Below are 17,660 nucleotides of genomic sequence, written 5' to 3' on the forward strand. Positions count from 1 at the left end.
CTACGAGAATGGGAAGGAGATGATTGAATCATAAATTGCTTAATCTCCTTCATCGTTGTCAGGAGTTCCCTCATGACCTCATCTTGGTTGGTGGGTAAAGGAGCAGGGGATGTCTCTGGTTGACTTTCTGACTCTCTGACAGGATCCTGCAGCCCATGTGTGTCTTTGTCACTGTGCTGGCATTCGGTTTGACTCTCTGTATCACATGTAGCTCTTCTACTTCCAGGATACTGAACATCATACTGCTGCAGGTGGGCGGGAGGTCGACTATCACGACTGGATCTTCTCAAACCTTCAGTCAATGGCTGCTTTGAATCCATGACGCTAACACTACTCCGGCTCGGAGGACCATGTTATGGAGGAAGGGAAGGCTCAGGGTTGAGTAGTTAGCATCATGGGCTCATCCGATGAGAATAAGAATAAGCAGTCATCTAATCACGGGGTTCTCATTTTATTCTCAAATCAATAATTCTCGAATCAATAAAGCAAAAGAAGGAAGGAAGGAAAGACACACATGGACTGCCAATGCTGAAAGAAAACAGAGATTTAAGTTACTAATTACCTTAAACAATACATAAAATACAAAACCTAAACAGAACCTCACCTCTGCTGCCGCCCCGTGTGGGAGTGAAGAAAGAGTGAGCCAAAAGTAAATGCAGTCCTTATATAATGTGTGACAGGTGAGTGCAATTAAGGACCAGCACCACACCCAATCAAAGGTGAGAGAACTAAACAAGGTGCATCTGGTGAAGTGAGTGGGTGTGCTGGGATGTGCTAAAAGGTGGGTCTTTACAACACTGCAGATACACAAAAACAAATAGTAGAAGAAAATGTTATTTCCACGGATCCACTGTCTTCTTATATGAGTTTGTCTTCAAAAGTAACTTTACAAAAAAAGTTGAACCATACATTTAGATGGAAATACAAATTTAAGCCACTTCTGTGTATGTGATGTGGATTTGCCATGGGCTCCCCAGTGTCACCTATTGTAACCAACCTTTACATGGAGGAAGTGGAAAGAAAGGCTCTTGGCTCATTTAAAGGTAGAGTACCCAGCCACTAGTACAGATATGAGGAGGAAACCTGGGTCAAAATCAAAACCCAAGTAGTGGAATCCTTCACTGCTCAAATTGGGGCAGGGATAGCTCAGTAGGTAAAATGGTTGCCCCATTATCGGAAGGTCGGGGGTTTGACTCTGAATGGCTACTCTGAGGTACCCCTGAGCAAGGTACCGTCCCTACACACTGCTCCCCGGGCTCTGCATTGGTGGCTGCCCACTGCTTCACTGGGTGAATGGGTTTAATGCAGAGGAGTAATTTCCCTACGGGGACAAACGCATACACATTATTATTATTAACGCTGTGGATAAAAACCTAAAATTCACCAGGGAAGACACAAAGGATAACTGTTTGCCTTTCCTGGACTGTGCCGTGCACACTGAAGAGAATGGAAACCTCAACACTGAAGTTTACCGTATGCCCACACACACGGGTCAGTACCTCCTCTTTGACTCCCACTAAGAATTCAGTGGGCCCATAAAAGAGGTGAAATAAACAGAATTCTATTTAAAAAAATTCTTTAAAAAAATATCATAACTTAAAAAAATGACCAGCCCAAATGAAAGGGAGCTCCAAATTATATAGCGACTCAATCGTAAGCAGAGCCTTCAGTTTTCAGGCCCCTCTTCTGTGGAACCAGCTTCCAGTTTGGATTCAGGAGACAGACACTATCTCTACTTTTAAGATTAGGCTTCAAACTTTCCTTTTTGCTAAAGCATATAGTTAGGGCTGGACCAGGTGACCCTGAATTCTCCCTTAGTGATGCTGCAATAGGCTGCCGGGGGATTCCCATGATGCATTATTTCTTCTTCAGTCACCTTTCTCACTCACTATGTGTTAATAGACCTCTCTGCATTGAATCACACTTGTTATTAACCTCTGTCTCTCTTCCACAGCATGTCTTTATCCTGTCTTCCTTCTCTCAACCCAACCGGTCGCAGCAGATGGCCGCCCCTCCCTGGTTCTGCTGGAGGTTTCTTCCTGTTAAAAGGTCATTTTTCTCTTAGCTAGTTTTATTTTTTCTGCATCTGTTACAGATCAGATGAAAGCTGCATGCTGCAAAAAAAAAACGAAAAAAAACTAAACAAAACAAAAAAAACCCCGCACTGCACTTGCTGGGAGGGTTTTTTCTTTGATCACTTCACTTTTTTCATACAAAAAGTGAAGTGATCAAAGAAAACTGTTCAAAGCAGTAAAATGGATAGGATGTCTCTACTGTGGGTGATCTGTAACTCCACGCTTTGTGTTTAAGAAAATATTTGTTACAAATATTATTAATATTTTTCATACATGTTGATACAACACCTCAGCTGTCAAATACTCTTTTTTATTGCTTGTTTTGCCAAGCTTTTTTTCTTTGGAGCTCAAAAGGCCTGACAAGCCACAAGAGAGAGCGGAAAGGGAAAACATTAAGGTTGCTTAAAACTATGAATACATAACAAAAACGTGTTATTGTTTTATCTGTGCTTAAAAACACACTGTTTCTTTCTTCTCTGTTTTAGTTTCAGCACAACTCAGTTGTTCATTATAATTATTCATGCAAAGGTGGAAGAGCAAAATGTCAAGAGCATAAAAGACTGGTAAAAAATGTGTTTGTAATTCAGATGTTTGTAAAAGAAAAACTGGTAGATGTAAAGTGTTAAGACGTAAAAAATGAGGTTTTGTCTCTTTCCATTCCATACATCCAGTCTGCTGTAACACAGATTAGCTTGCTGCTTCATCTGCTCAGCCTGCACCAAATCACCAAAACATCACTGCACATCTGGTGTCTCTTTTTTCCCTCAGCTGTGAAACATCAAACTAACACATATGCCTTTCTTTGTAGTTCTGATCTCACTGTTGAGTTGCACAACAAACCAAGGTCAGCAAATTTCTTCGGTCATAGTTCAAAGTGTTCATTTTTATTCTTGGAGGCTACTTGAGTAGCTTTGCATGAATCACAGTTCAAAATAACCCTTCATTATCTGCCTTGGAGCAGCCCCTTAGTTTACCCCTTTTGAAACAAGTTTTTTTTTTTTTTTTTTAGCTCCTTCACATTTAAGGCAACTTTCACTAAAGGCTGCTCCTCAAAAACAGAAGGTTTGAACAGCAGGTGGATGGAGTTTCTCTGCCTGAAATGTCCATATTAGCTGATGTGGTCAATGTGGACAATACTATAATATTGGCCATATTATATTTACATTACCACAGTGAGATGATTTTAGTCTCATGACCAACATTAGCTAATTGTTATTTACTAACTAATCTTAAATGACTGTTCAGTACAGAAATGAAGCCCAACAATCATGTTTTACAGTCCCGTGGTCTCAGCCTCAGATACTCAACTAATCAAAGTGATGTCATGACAAAAATGAATGACCAACAAAACATTTTTCTCCTTCATTTCTGTCACACAAAGCTGTATGTAACGTTTCTCGCGGTTAGTATCATGGTTGCTAGGCAACCTGAACAGCGCGACGAAGGCTAGACCGTCCCATTTCACAAGCCTCTCACTTCCGCACTTCTCGTACTTATAGTACGCACCGTACGTAGTACGCGTAGTGCGCGTACTTCAAGCGTGCAGACCCTGAATTGGGACACAGCCTCAGTGTCCTACTCAAATATAGCAGGGATGATTACATCACCTGTGTTGGTCACCCTCTCCTGCAGCTGAGCCACAAATCACACCCCACCACAGTAATTTAACTTCATTGATCATCATTGATCAAACATACAAAAAACCCTCAAGTACAGCCTTTATCAAATCCAACTTCAAATTAGAATAATTTGATGGCCTTTTCACTAACACACACCTCCCACTAACACACCCACTGTTCCCAGCACTGCTGAAGCTGCCAGGCTTGAAATAAAATTCCAGCACACAGGAACATAGGTTTACATGGGTTTTCTGGTATTCATGTTACATCTGTTTGTAAATGCAGAGGGTTCATTCACACATTGACTTCTCACACACTGGCATTTTATTTTCTTTGGATTGATTCCAGATCAGAGTGAAGCTGCAGTGACTGATTTGAGAGGTCAGAGTTTTCTTTCCTCTCCTGACTGCTCTTTTCAGTCTGTGATCAATAAAGTTAGTCTTATTGTCTTTCTGGTAAGGACTGAAAAAGAAATACACAAACAATACTGATACATCTTAAAACTTTATTTATAAAAACATGTTTCCAAACAAACAAACAAAAATTAAGAAATGATTTTGACTATTACCAGCACTTTTGATTTCAGGCAAACAGTCATTACTTCTCCTTGTATCTTTCCCTCATTCACTCACATGTATTCTGTCTTGTTTCTACTGACTTTCATTCCTCTTCTCACCAGTGCGTAACTCCCTCTCACTACAGATCAGAGTGTTTGCAAAGTCATTCCACAACAAAGTCTCCTTGTCTTCTGAATGTACAATTAAATTGAATTACAGAGAAATAATAAGGCAGTGCACGCTGGTATAGACACAGACTGAATGTTTTGTTGATTTATAAAACAACATCACCACTAAGAGCAACAGCAAAAACTGAAAGACTAACTATGAGTCCAACAGATCCACTATTCTCTCCCTCATCCTCCACTCTAACTCCATTATACACAGTTTACTTTTGCATGGTTACCTGTACCTGTCCTCAGAACATCAGTCACTCTGGGTGTTGCTAAAAACCTTGAACAGTAGCAGGACTCACAGGTCAGCTATCAAGACATTTCCATCTGCTGTCCCTGTTCAGAAGGAGACTGATAATTTGAATTCCTACGTTTTCTGTAGATCACAAAACCAACACCAGCAGCAACAAGAAGCACAAGAAGAACTATCAGACCAACGATCAGTCCAACAGATCCACTCTTCTCTCCTCCACCCTTCTTCCCTCCATCTCCACTCTGTCCTCCTGACTGACCTGCAGGTGAGAAACAGGTGTGAGGTGTCAGCTGTCAGGTAGGTGATGAGTGAAGAACAGAACAGAATCCATTTCCTCTTCAAACTGCTGTCAGACATTATCTACTGCACTCTGATCACATCACTCAGACCAGCTGCTTTCTACAAAGTCTCATCAACAACATCTTTAGAAACAAACATCAACAACCAGGAAGCAGCTTCACCTCTGATCACACACACACTCAACTCTACTCACTCACCTGGAGGATCAACTGTCATGGTGATGTTGTTCAATATTTGAACTTGCTGATTGTTGTATGCTGCATAACATTCATATGTTCCAGAATCGTTCATGGTGACATTCTGGAGAATCACTGAGAAATTTCCATTGTTCATCCCTTTTGAGTCCTTCAGCTTCACCCGACCTTTAAAAGAGGGATCCTGGAGGTCTTTCTGAAAATGACCGTCCTTTAAGTAAAAGACATAACCCTGTATCTGCTGATCAGGTTTGGTCCACCTCAACAGTATGTCAGTAGCACCACTGGGGCCGTAACACTCCAGAGTGGCATCTTCTCCTCGTGTTACTTTGACCTCTTTTTGGCCTACAGAAGAAAAAGATGAGAAAAAAAAGGGAGAAAAATCAGTAACACAGTTCTAACAAACTATTTAATTCCAATGCAATAATTCAAACAGTCTTCTCACTTTAAACTGAACGTACCACAAAACAGATGATAAGATGAAGCAGAAAGAAAAATGTGTATGAGAGTGAATAAAGAAGCTTTACTGGTGACATATTCACATCCATGCTTATATGTGTGTTTATATATGGTTTTATGTTTTTAAAGCAGTGATGATATATGTTTCTGTCTGTAGACGATGGCAAAAATGTCTAAGCTTTGAAAACTGATAATTTGCTTTAAATCTACAGAAAAACACCATCAGTAAAGCCAGTGTGCTAATTCAAGTCAATAATTGAAACTATTTCTGAAAATTGACTTTCAACATGTTGTTGCTGATTGAAATAAATATAAAATGCATATTAAAAATGGTCTACACTTAAAATGTACCTTTTAACACAGTCCTACAAAGTGGTTTCAGGTGTTTTCACAGATACAGGATGGAGCCATGAGATCGAGTTAAATTTCAGTTTGTTAAACAGTGCTCGCCTAAACTGAACCGTGTGATTTATGAACTATAATGAACATTTGTTTCAGTTTGACAAAAATCAAACAAATATGAACGAATATTTTCTCTATGTAAATAAATCATCTCATGTCTCACAAATGACAAATCATTACAGCAGCGATTCTCAATGTTTAGTTAAAAGACTGATTCAGTGTAAATTCAACAGTACCATCTACTCTCAGTTTGGACACAGTTTTAAACAGAAGCTGCCCTCACGTACAAAGTCTATATGTTTGACTGAGTCCATGTGGTGGTCGATGTAACCTCTTCTATTTATAGACAGCATTTAATAAATGTAGATGTAGCTACTATGATGCACCCGTTTGGTTTTATCTTGGTTTTTTTCCCCCTTTTTACTGATAATTGAAAATCCAGGAAGAACTAATAAATAATGTCTGTACAGATTCCTGACAGGATGAATATCGAACAGCTCAATAATGAAAGGAAGTTTATAAAATGTATTTATGTTCACAAGCACAAGTCACAAAGCACTATACAACAACAAAAACACAACATCAATAGAGAACAATGGAGTAAAATTAAAACATAAATAACAAAATGTCAGCAGAAGGCCTGATTAAACATAAATGTTTTTAGCTCTTTTTTAAAAGATTCCACAAAGTCAGCTAAATGGAGCTGGAGCGGTAAAGTGCTCGAGAGCCTTTGTCCTACTGACTAAAAGGTTGAAAATCCCTCTGAAACACCCCTCTCTGTTAGCAAATGCCTTTCCTACAAGACAGACGCATCTGCAATATCATAGCACAAGTATAAGCTTTAATCTGTCCTTTGTGGACATGGGCAGTAAAGACCAAACAGCCAAGAAGTCGTCTCTCTTAAGGTCCCATTATATTCACTGCAGTAGACACCAGCGTGCTGAGCAGAAACAGCAATGAACATTATTGTCTGGAGTCACACCCACGATGTGACCAACATCGCAGCCCACAACACCTACAGTCAGTTTGGATTTCTGGTCTCATGTGGGTTCTCGTCACCATTCTGTTTTGACACTTTTAATCCGGGTGACATTGATGGGTAAGAGGGTGTCCCCACAGCATAAATCACCACACTGTCTGTTATTTCTGCATGTTTCTAAATCCTTGCTTGAAGGTTGTTTCTAGAATTCATTGTGGTGTAGTCTTATCTCTTAGAAGAGAAATAGATAGGAACAATATTGGGAATTGAATACTTGGAAAGACCAACTGAAAGCAGCTGCAGCATAGGCCTGGAGGAGCAATTCAAAAGAGGAAACCCAGTATGTGGTGATGTCCATGGATTTAAGACTTCAGGCTGCCATTGCCAGCAAAGTGTTTTCAACCAAGTATTTAAAATCGCCATTTTATTTTCAGTTATTTAATTTTTCCAATTACCTTTGAGCCCCTGAAAAAAGGAACATGTTGAAATATGCTTTAGTTCCTCATATGTTTATGCATCTCTTATGTACCTTTCTGTTCAACCACCTGAATTAAAGCTCAAAGTCTTCACCAGGGCCGTGCAGAGAGGTTTAAAGGGGCGGGTGCTCAAAGTTAAAAAGGGCACATTGAACCAGGCTGAATAACAACAACACACATTCATTAAGAATCTAATATGAAAAGGGCAGGGCTGTGTTGATCTGAGACTGTAGACATTAAAAAGTCCATAGGAGAGATGGTAGCTGATTAAACAAGTGTCATGAGATAATAACAAAATGCAAAGATTGGTGACAGCACTTGGAACCATAAGGCAACAAAAAACTGTGAGAAATAATTTAGGCTCTGCCTGTGAATCACTCTTTGTTTCTCTTCTTCCTTCCATCCCATCATTTCATATTTCACTCTCCACTTGCTGTCTATGTGAAAACAAGGCACAACTTGCTGTTGCAATAAACTATAATCTAATTATCCACACCTAACACTTAATCTATAATAAAATGATGACAGAAAAATGTTATAGCACTGCCTTTAGTAGCCTCACACAGCTCCTACTGTTTCCTCCTCATGTCCTTACCAGGCATGTCTGGACAATGTTATATCATGAGTAATATTTTTAAAATAATCCATATACATAAAACACACACATGCACACACAGTGACATTTTAGACCTTCTTCAGAATACTGTATATACTATGGGCATCACTGTGCTGATCCAGAATCCTTACATTATTATTTATTACTAGAGCTACAATAATAAAGCAATGAGGAGGGGGAAGTAATAAATGTGAAATAATGTATTTATGATGATTCCATTTGTTTCACTATCCACTCTGTGCAGGGCAAAGCTTATTACATTTTAAACTGTAGAGATACAATAATTTTACTGCTGTGAAATCCAAATTTTGTCTTATTTAAAATATAAATCGAATATAATCTGCTTCTTAATGTATGTTCTTTAAAACACAGCGTGTGTTTTTTAATATATTATAATAATGCATAATTATGTGGACATGCATATTAGATCATTTTTTAGTGAAATATAATCCCTCCAGAAAGGCAGGAAAAGCCCGGAAACTTACTTTAAAACTAAATATGTTCTAAATACTTTAAAACTAAATATGTTCCCTAAAACGGTGACAGAGCTACAGACCCATGACAGCCTTAAACAGGTAGCTAGCAGCTATGACCAGCACTACTTGTGCAGTTAATAAAAGGACAGGTAATGTTTGTCGCGCTGTTGCAAACACAGCACGCTCGTTTGTTTCAGTTCGTCAGTTGCCACAAGACAGCTTACCAACGTGTACGTAATAAGCTAATACTCCTATGTGCTCTACACTACAGTGTACGCTGTACACCTACTTACTGGTTTTGTCGCATCAGTCTCAGTGGCGGAGCGGGGGGGTGGCTTACTGGGCTTAAGCCCGGGTTGTTTTTTCAGAAGCCCGGGGTCTTTTGGAGTGTAATTTTTTCATAGTTAGATGCCTTGCTGACAACTGTATAAAACAAAAACTACACACAGTACTCGAAGCACATAGTGCACACTGTGGGAATTTACGACTGTGCATAAACCCCCCCCCCCCCCCCCCTAATATTGGTATGATCCGAGCTCAGGCACTAAGCGGGGCGGGGACAGCTGCTGCCTGTTGGAGAAACGCAGCGAGGCAAACAGAGGAGAACTGAAGTTCGACCAGGTACCAAAGCAAATCATTCGTACTGTACAAATAATGTAAATATGACGGTGAATCACGAAAGATTGATATCAAACTGATCACTTGACCCATATTACGTTACTTGCTCTTCGAGTGAATCAGCAAATGGCGAAATGAAAAGCCGAACAACAACAATGCTGTTTCTTTAGAGAGTCTTAGCTTACGTGTGTTTATTTCATATTTTCAGTTGTTTCCCTCCACGGCTAAATAAATCGGTTTCAGTAATGCACTGATATACAAGAATGGACATGAGGAGCTTCTTTCAAAGAAAAACTCTGGAAGTATTTTATATATTATGCTTTGTATGTTGTTCAGTATATTTCTGTGCAAAACAAGAGGAACTTCAATACACAGCAGTATATTCACAGTTGAAACCAGATATTTATATACACTTTATGGAAAATACAAGAACATTTTTTTTACTGTACAACATCAATTTAGAGTAAACTTGTTTTGTTTTGGTTAAATAAATATTGAAATATATTTTGAATGAGTTACATGTCAGAATAAAGAGAGACAGAGCTGTCTATATTTTATCACTTTCATCAAATTTAGGAGTACATGTACACTAAGTTTATTGTTAATTAATAAGAAAACTCCAGACGATTCCATTCTGAGCTGAAGAAGCTTCTGATTGGTTAGTAGAGTCCATGTGAGTAAATTGGTGGCACACCTGTGGATGCATATAAGACAAAACACAGAGCCTGTTTCTTTAAAATGGGAAAATCAAGAGATGTCAACCAAAACACCAGGAAAAGAATTGTGGAGCTCCATAAGTGTGGCTCAATTTGAATACAATTTGGTGCCATTTGCAATTAAGAAATACAGACAATTTTTCTCTTTACTCTTAAAGTTAACAAATATGTTTTTTATATTTATAAATCTAAAAAAATAAACATTTAGTCTGATTTGATATTACAATTAAAGTGTTTTGATCTGAAGAGTTTGTAAATATCTTGTTTCAACTGTATATTTGATGATTGTCAGCACAAAGAGGGAGAGAGAGGAACAGAGAGGGAGAGAGAGGAACAGAGAGGAGAATGAGGACAGAACAGATGGAACAAGAGCAGGTGAGAAACACATGTTAGTCAAATGGTTGTTTACCAAAAGTATCACCGTATCATAGGTACTCATGTATCTCCCCATATGGAAAAGAAATAGTAAAAACTTATATGATTTACTCATGAAAGTGGCCACTTTCTCATTACTTTCATATATTGTTTTAGTAAGAATCCAAAACATACAAGTTTCATTATATAATTCTTCAAGGGATCTTATATCTGTTTTCACTCTTGTATGCTTTTCATACAAGTTTCATACAAAACAGATACAAACTTTATAAGATTTATATATATCTTTTCCATATGTGTCGTACCTAGTGTTTCTTTTTAGGTTTGTTATTTTTCAAATTCTATATTTATTAAGTTATGCAGGCTTGTTTGCACAACAAGGCTAAATAATTATAGAAACTTTTCTCAATCTAAATAGTGGACTTTGGTAGAATAAAAAAATAAGTGTAGTGCAGGTCTATGATGATTTTTAGTGCTACTGTCATCTAGTTCTGATTCTGGTTCTGTCTTGGTTAAGTCCTCAGTAGTCCTGATTTTGAACTCTTGTAGTCCTGTTTTAATTCCAGATCAGTTCTGGGTCTGGTTGAATTGGGGTTTAGTCCCTGTGTCTTGATACAGCCCTGATTTTGTTCTGCCTCGCTGCTTAATTAAAAAACTAGTTTAAGGTGTCCTGTGATGTGATATATTTTTTTCCTATATGAAGTCATTCTTTTTTGAACAAAACTCAAAACAGAGCCTATTAATCTTTCAGTCATTTCTGCCCCCCCCCCCCAAAAAAAAAAAGAAAAAAAAAAAAACCCACATGCATACTACCCTTTAGGGCTAAGCCCCGGGTGTTTCAAATGTCTGGCTCCGCCTCTGATCAGTCTGTGTCTCTGAGTTAATTTGTGTTTCTCCTACAGCTCCAGACCGCTAAAAATGCGCGTGCTCTTTGTGAGCTCGTTCCCGGCTCGTAACCAGCGCGTTCTGCTGTCAAGGGCGATCATTGGTTGAATGTGATCATGTGACTGATGCAAGCCAGATCCTTTTATTTAGCAAAACTGTGATTAATAGTTAAATATTATTGTTGAGGGGCACAGACAGGACTCCGCACGCACACACACATTAAAAAATATATATATATATATATTTTTTTTTAAAAGTTGCCTCAACAAAAGGGCACTTTGGGCACCCATCAGGAAAGGGGCGGGTGCTCAAGCCCCTCTAGCCCCCCCCCCGCACGTGCCTGGTCTTCACTTCAACTGCACCTGAGTCATGTCATTTAAAATTCATTGTTGGAATGTACAGAACCAAAATTAGAAACAAGTTGTCCAAATAATTGTGGGTCTAACTGTATGGTAGTCAGTTTGCAACTTGTTTCAGCTGCAGGACCAGGACACTTCTGTTTATTTCTCCTTACTTCCTTAACTCTTATTTGGTTGTTTTGTTTCTGGGTTTCACTGTGGTGTACACTGGTCAACTCTTCTTTAAGAGAAATGGATAGCAGGGATATTTGGGAAAAGATATTGGGAAGTTCGCATGTTCACATGTTCCCGCTCTAATAATACAAGATAAGAGATGTCTCAATATGTATGGAACGCCAGGACTGCCATAATGAATTAATTAAATACACCATTAAATAATTAATTAAATGTGTCAATAATTAATTAAAATGGGAAATAATTAATTAAATAAATAGTTATGACACATTTAATTAATTAATTATTGACACATTTAATTAATTATTTATGTATTTCACATTTTAATTAATTATTGACACATTTAATTAATTAATTATTGACACATTTAATTAATTATTTATGTATTTCACATTTTAATTAATTATTGACACATTTAATTAATTAATTATTGACACATTTAATTAATTATTTATGTATTTCACATTTTAATTAATTATTGACACATTTAATTAATTATTTAATGATATATTTATTTATTTCATTTTGGCAGTCCTGGCGCCTGGCTCTCACCATGAAATAATTTTATCTGTCAACCTCACCCATCAAACTAAGGGGGCGGGGTTAACGCTGATCGACTCAAAACCATTGCTTTGGCCTGGTGGCCATTGTTTTTAGCACGCAACAACCAGCATGTGGAAACTAACAGAACTGAACTTTGAAAAACCCTGTTTGTGTGTGTCACCAAATACAGTTTTAATATTTTTTTAGCCGAGAATGTAGTGGTTTAATCCTCATGTGTCTGGTCGGTTTGTCAAGATAGAGCCTCTTTGCAAAAGTGCTTCAATGATTTCGGAGATGTCTGCCCAGTCTCACGGCAAAGCGTGGATAGACCCGCTCGCCTCGCAAGCAATCGAGCTGTTATTACCGCCGACAAAGCGCAAGCCCCGGTACACAGCTGTAATAATCCCCGCTGACACTGACTTCTTTTACTGAGGTTATATTTATCGGGGATTTATTTCCTGATGTTCTTATGTGTCAACGTGTTTCAGTCGCCAATTCTGAATTATAACTAACATTAAAAACATGTTTAAGGAGGAGAGAGAGCAAATAAATTCGATTAACAGCTGATCTTTGGGTTTTTGTTCAGTAATCAGCGTGACCTGTGTATAAACACATAAAAGAGATAACGTTGGTGTTTCCTCATGTAGTAACTGCTGGCTTTAACTGTACAAAGGTTGTTCGACACTATGACACACATACAGACTTTATGATGTTCGGCTAATATTTTTATTGTGAATATTAATCATGAGGGTAAACGGACCTGTACACCACGGAGCGAGGTCAGCATATCCACGATATCTTCAGCTCTCTGAGGTAACACAGAGTTTCCCAGCTGACTAATCTAACGGTCATCTACGAATAATTCACGGGTCATATCAATATGATTTTACAGAAAAGCATCCTTAATACTGCCAACTATTCCAGAGACGTGAAAATCTACAGCATAAAGAACAAAAAAATATAGCAGTCTAACGCAACACTGTAACAGAGATGAACCGTCAGTTTGTCGCAGATCAAAGTGGAATGAAAGCGATTGGTTGAACAGGTGTGATCTGTGTTTTCTGCATTTTCATCAGCGTAAGAGACTCTGCAGTTATAACAGTTATACATTTAATAAATTACCAAATGAACGCAAGAAACGAGCAAACCGGTTCCGACAATTTGAGTTTGTGTTCCCTCAGCTGCAGACTGTTTAAATGTTTGAGAGGAAGATTAGATATAAAGCTCAGTCTGCGTTCACATTTGATATGAGGCCAGGACGGATAATGGCTGTGTCCTGTTTTAAGATCATACATGTAAAATTGTTGTCTGACCTCCGTCGATCCAGCCGCTCAGAGTTAACTGAAGTTAACTTGGATAAATTATAGTTAAGGAGTATCACAGATAACACCCACGTGAGCTGTGTGACTGTTCACCACTACACGGAAATCAGTAGGCTATTAATGAAATACACGTGCTATTTCATAAACTATGATATAAATAGGGAGGTCCTATTAACATGTTTAGTTTTAAAGGACACCTTCCTGCCTTTCGTCTCATTCATGAGCAGTATTAGTTTTCTTCTAACATCCAGAAGTCTGCACCATGTGTTTCATAGTTTGTAACAAACCTTTGACAGTTAAACATAACATGACCGAAAAAGCAAAAAAATAAATAGAGAGAGAGAGAGAAAAGAAATCATATAAATTATATGTTAACTTCATTTATTTTTAGTTAAGTAAACTCTAAAAATTCTAACAGATCGCTGGTGCTTAGAATACAGTTGAATAACTATTAAAAAACAGATGATATAATATTTCTGTCCAGGTTGCAGTCTGCATTATGAAAATGTGTTGGAAACTCTGCTCCTCTCGGTGGAAATGCGCCTTCTCTTTCCTCTTTGTATAAAAACACTTTAAAAGTCAGTTTAATCTCAAACTTCACTGTTAAATCCAAAACACACCAGATAAATAGTTCAGTCTAACACATGTGCCAGTGAACCATTAAACGTCTGTAAAACTGTGCAGTTCTGAAACGTAACTTTAACCTCAGCCAAACCGATTTGCTCAGTTGTAAATAAAACAGCGAGTAAACGTGACCAACAGACAAAACCTGAGTGAATTAAGTCCAGCGTTTAACCACTGAGAGCTAAAACTCAGGTGAGGTTTCAAAGCTGTGCCGGTGATTGGACATCAGCCGCTGATAAAGTGGGTTCGCCTATAAAGTGCTCTGTTGGAAAACGAGCTCCAGCAGCTCTGCGCTTGGGAAAAACTATATTTACTTATCTTGTGCAGAAAAATGTGCTGACATTGCGTAATATCGAGCACCGGCTGCCCAGTTAAACTGTGACTATCACCAGGTAACGTGGGCGTGTTTCTTGAATTAGCAGCAGGTGTTAAACAGCTGACAGGTGAGGAGGAGGATGCATGCAGGTAAACTGAGGGTCTGTTGAGTTGAGATGATCGCTGGTTTCGTGAGAAAAATGTCAGCTCGTTCTTTATGTTACAGAAGCACAGAGACACAAGACCAGGTGGAAAGAGACGATCGTTTGGTGAAAATGAGAATCTGCGAATGCAACATGTGGAACACGGAGAGTGGAATATGTAAACAAACCGGTTAACGTAACGCCCTCGGTGCACTCTGCATGCTGACTGTTAGCAGAGCAAGTGACATCTCTGAAAACATCTGAGCACTTTTGCAAACATGTTCTATGTTGACAACCTGACCCGACATGAGAAGATTACAGCGCGACATTCGCAGCTAAAACACTGTTAAAAGTGTAGTTGGTGACAGAAAAACGGGCTATTTTAAAACTACACCACCACCATTACTGCCTGTGATTTGAAATGCATTCTGGGATACCTGGCTGACCCAAGACTACACAAGCAATCGATTATCTAGGATCGACCTGTTTTGACTTACTTTGCACGGCAACCAATCAAATGTTAGAGAAGCTGCATGGGCAGCGTTAACCCCGCCCCCTGCGTTTGATGGGTGAGGTTGACAGATAAAATTATTTCATGGTGAGAGCCAGGCGCCAGGACTGCCAAAATGAAATAAATAAATATATCATTAAATAATTAATTAAATGTGTCAATAATTAATTAAAATGTGAAATACATAAATAATTAATTAAATGTGTCAATAATTAATTTATTACATGTGTCATAACTATTTATTTAATTAATTAATTAATTCCAATTTTAATTAATTATTGCCACATTTAATTAATTATTTAATGGTGTATTTAATTAATTCATTATGGCAGTCCTGGCGTTCCATAAATATGTAGCTGGTGGAACATGTGACATGTAGTGATGTGCGGATCGATCCTGAAATATCGATTCCTCTGATACTAATCATTTATGTTCTAGAATCGATTCACACATTAAAATATCGATATTTTAGTAATTGGCTGTGAGTGCGCACGCCACTGTGAGTGGCGTGCGCACTCACAGCAATGGCTGAGCGTAATTGGAGTCATGTGCTGTGGCCACACTAGGGAGACATTCAAAAAGGCTGTTGGGGGGGATAAATACATTTTATAGTGTTTATTTATCGGATGAAATACGTTAAATGTCCGGAAACAGCGGGGGTGTCCAAATTCAGAGGCTGCTTCCACCTGAGGACCCGGCCTTCGTGGTCGAGAAAGCCGGGTAGTACGTCACGAGCTCCCTCGGTGGAGTGAAACTCTGCCGTCTGCTCCTTGATATCTAAAATATAACCGGGCGCTGTCGTAAACTCTCGACCGTCTCACACTTCTGTTTAATCAGTTTTCTGTTTGACGTTTATTCAGCTGTGTGAAAACCCCGGAGGAACCCTCCCGAGGGATTAATAAAGTTACATTTAATTTAATCTAATCTAATAACTTTAATCTCAGCCAAACTGATTTACTCACGAACAAATAAATAATAATAATAATAATAATAAAAAAGCCAAACAATGACATTTTTAAGTTATCTAAGTGACTTATATATCATGTTTAACCCGAGTAGTGAAAGACCTCGGGGGTTTGAAGACGATGTGTCGGTCGGCTCAGATATTTGAAGTTTACACAGCTACATTCTCACCTGAAAATATGTTAAAAGTCTTTTTGCGACCCAGAAAGAGAAATAAGAGTAGCCTAATATTAAAACTAAGTAGCTGCCGTCATTGTTGGAAACAAGTACTCTGATGTCCTGTAATCATTATGATGTTATAATTTGAGATACAATAAATAAAATAAGTTTTTGTACAAAGTATTGGTATCGGATCAGTATCACCACCCTGAATATTACTTGGTATTGGATCGGAAAGGAAATCAGTGGTATCGCACATCACTAGTGACATTACATGCCAGTTTGCTACTTGTTTCACCTACAGGAGCAGGACAGGTGTCAAGACTTTCCTGAGAAAAACAGACTAAATAAAAAGGTTTAACTAGACACACTTCACTGTGGTATAAAATAAAAACTATTGTGGGCAAATGCATTTATTACTCTGTCTGCCTATACCCACATATTATAACTGTCCGCTGACGGCTTACGGGAAACGGTTGAATTTTACATAAACCATGTGGGGACTTTCCTCTTGGATGGAGCATTGGCCTTTGATTTTATATTGATCATGTCTCATATTTCTATAGCCAAAAACTATGTTTCACGGTAATTGTCTTCATAATGTCGTCACTCAGCTCAGTAACTAATCTACTGTTAAGTTTAAAAGTTAAAAGTTAACTTTTTTATTCAGCAGCTGCGCCATTACGTGAAGTGAAAGCGAAACTGCGGCTTGGGACTTGAATTAGACTTTGACTCAGAAGTTGTAACTTTCACCATTACAGGCTAACATCGATCACGAACTGTTACAGTAATTATATAAACCTCCAAACTCCGCACATTACAAGAATAGCAGATGGTTAAACGCTGGTTACCTTCACAGTCAAGATGTCCCAGCAGATAGAAGATAAATACTCCCGTCAGGACAGTCCATGGTGGTAACGCCGTCATTACAGTCGAAAGGGACTCTATAACAAATGTTACCGAAAGTCAACGTGTTTGTTTTGATATTTACAACTGAGCATTACCGATGCTACACGTCGCTGACAAATCAATACGCCAGGTGATAAGCGGGCTTCCCTAACGCGGCTACCTGAAATCAAGGGCGTGGTTTTTGCATTGGTGGGGACGGATGATGATTCAACCACCGAACCCTGCCCCGTTTTTTTTTTTTTCCTTTTTGTCTTTGCTTCTTGATTGAAAAAGAGGAGAAATATACTTGCCTACATATGCTATTCTACATGCTTTTAAACCATTTAAAACTACAATTCATAGTTTTATATGTGAATTATATAATGTTAAATTACTATTAAACAAATGACTGACTAAATATTTTAGGCTTTAGTTTACTTCAGCCATATTCCATATAAATCAGGTATCATACAAAAATAAAAATAG

At 38.3% G+C, this 17,660-nt stretch overlaps 1 protein-coding gene across 3 annotated transcripts in view; it reads right to left on the reverse strand.

Annotated features, from left to right (window-relative positions):
* Positions 1-17,660, reverse strand: part of LOC146521569 (V-set domain-containing T-cell activation inhibitor 1-like) — a 36,055-nt gene that overhangs the window by 17,429 nt on the left and 966 nt on the right. Inside the window, exons 1-3 of one of the 3 annotated variants that reach the window (XR_014873354.1) lie at positions 17,138-17,397; positions 5,175-5,516; positions 4,392-4,936 (exon numbers count right to left, since the gene is read on the reverse strand). Coding sequence is in view for 2 of the 3 variants with exons in the window: in XM_085155279.1 (XP_085011405.1) it covers positions 5,175-5,516; positions 17,138-17,213 (418 nt within the window). In the remaining variant the exon portion in view is untranslated. Of the gene's footprint in view, positions 1-4,391; positions 4,937-5,174; positions 5,517-17,137; positions 17,398-17,660 lie in introns of those variants that run through there. The other 2 variants (XM_085155279.1, XM_085155278.1) reach the window with 2 other exon arrangements.

The sequence above is a fragment of the Neolamprologus multifasciatus genome, chromosome 3, assembly GCF_963576455.1.
Source record: "Neolamprologus multifasciatus chromosome 3, fNeoMul1.2, whole genome shotgun sequence".
NCBI lineage: Eukaryota > Metazoa > Chordata > Actinopteri > Cichliformes > Cichlidae > Neolamprologus > Neolamprologus multifasciatus.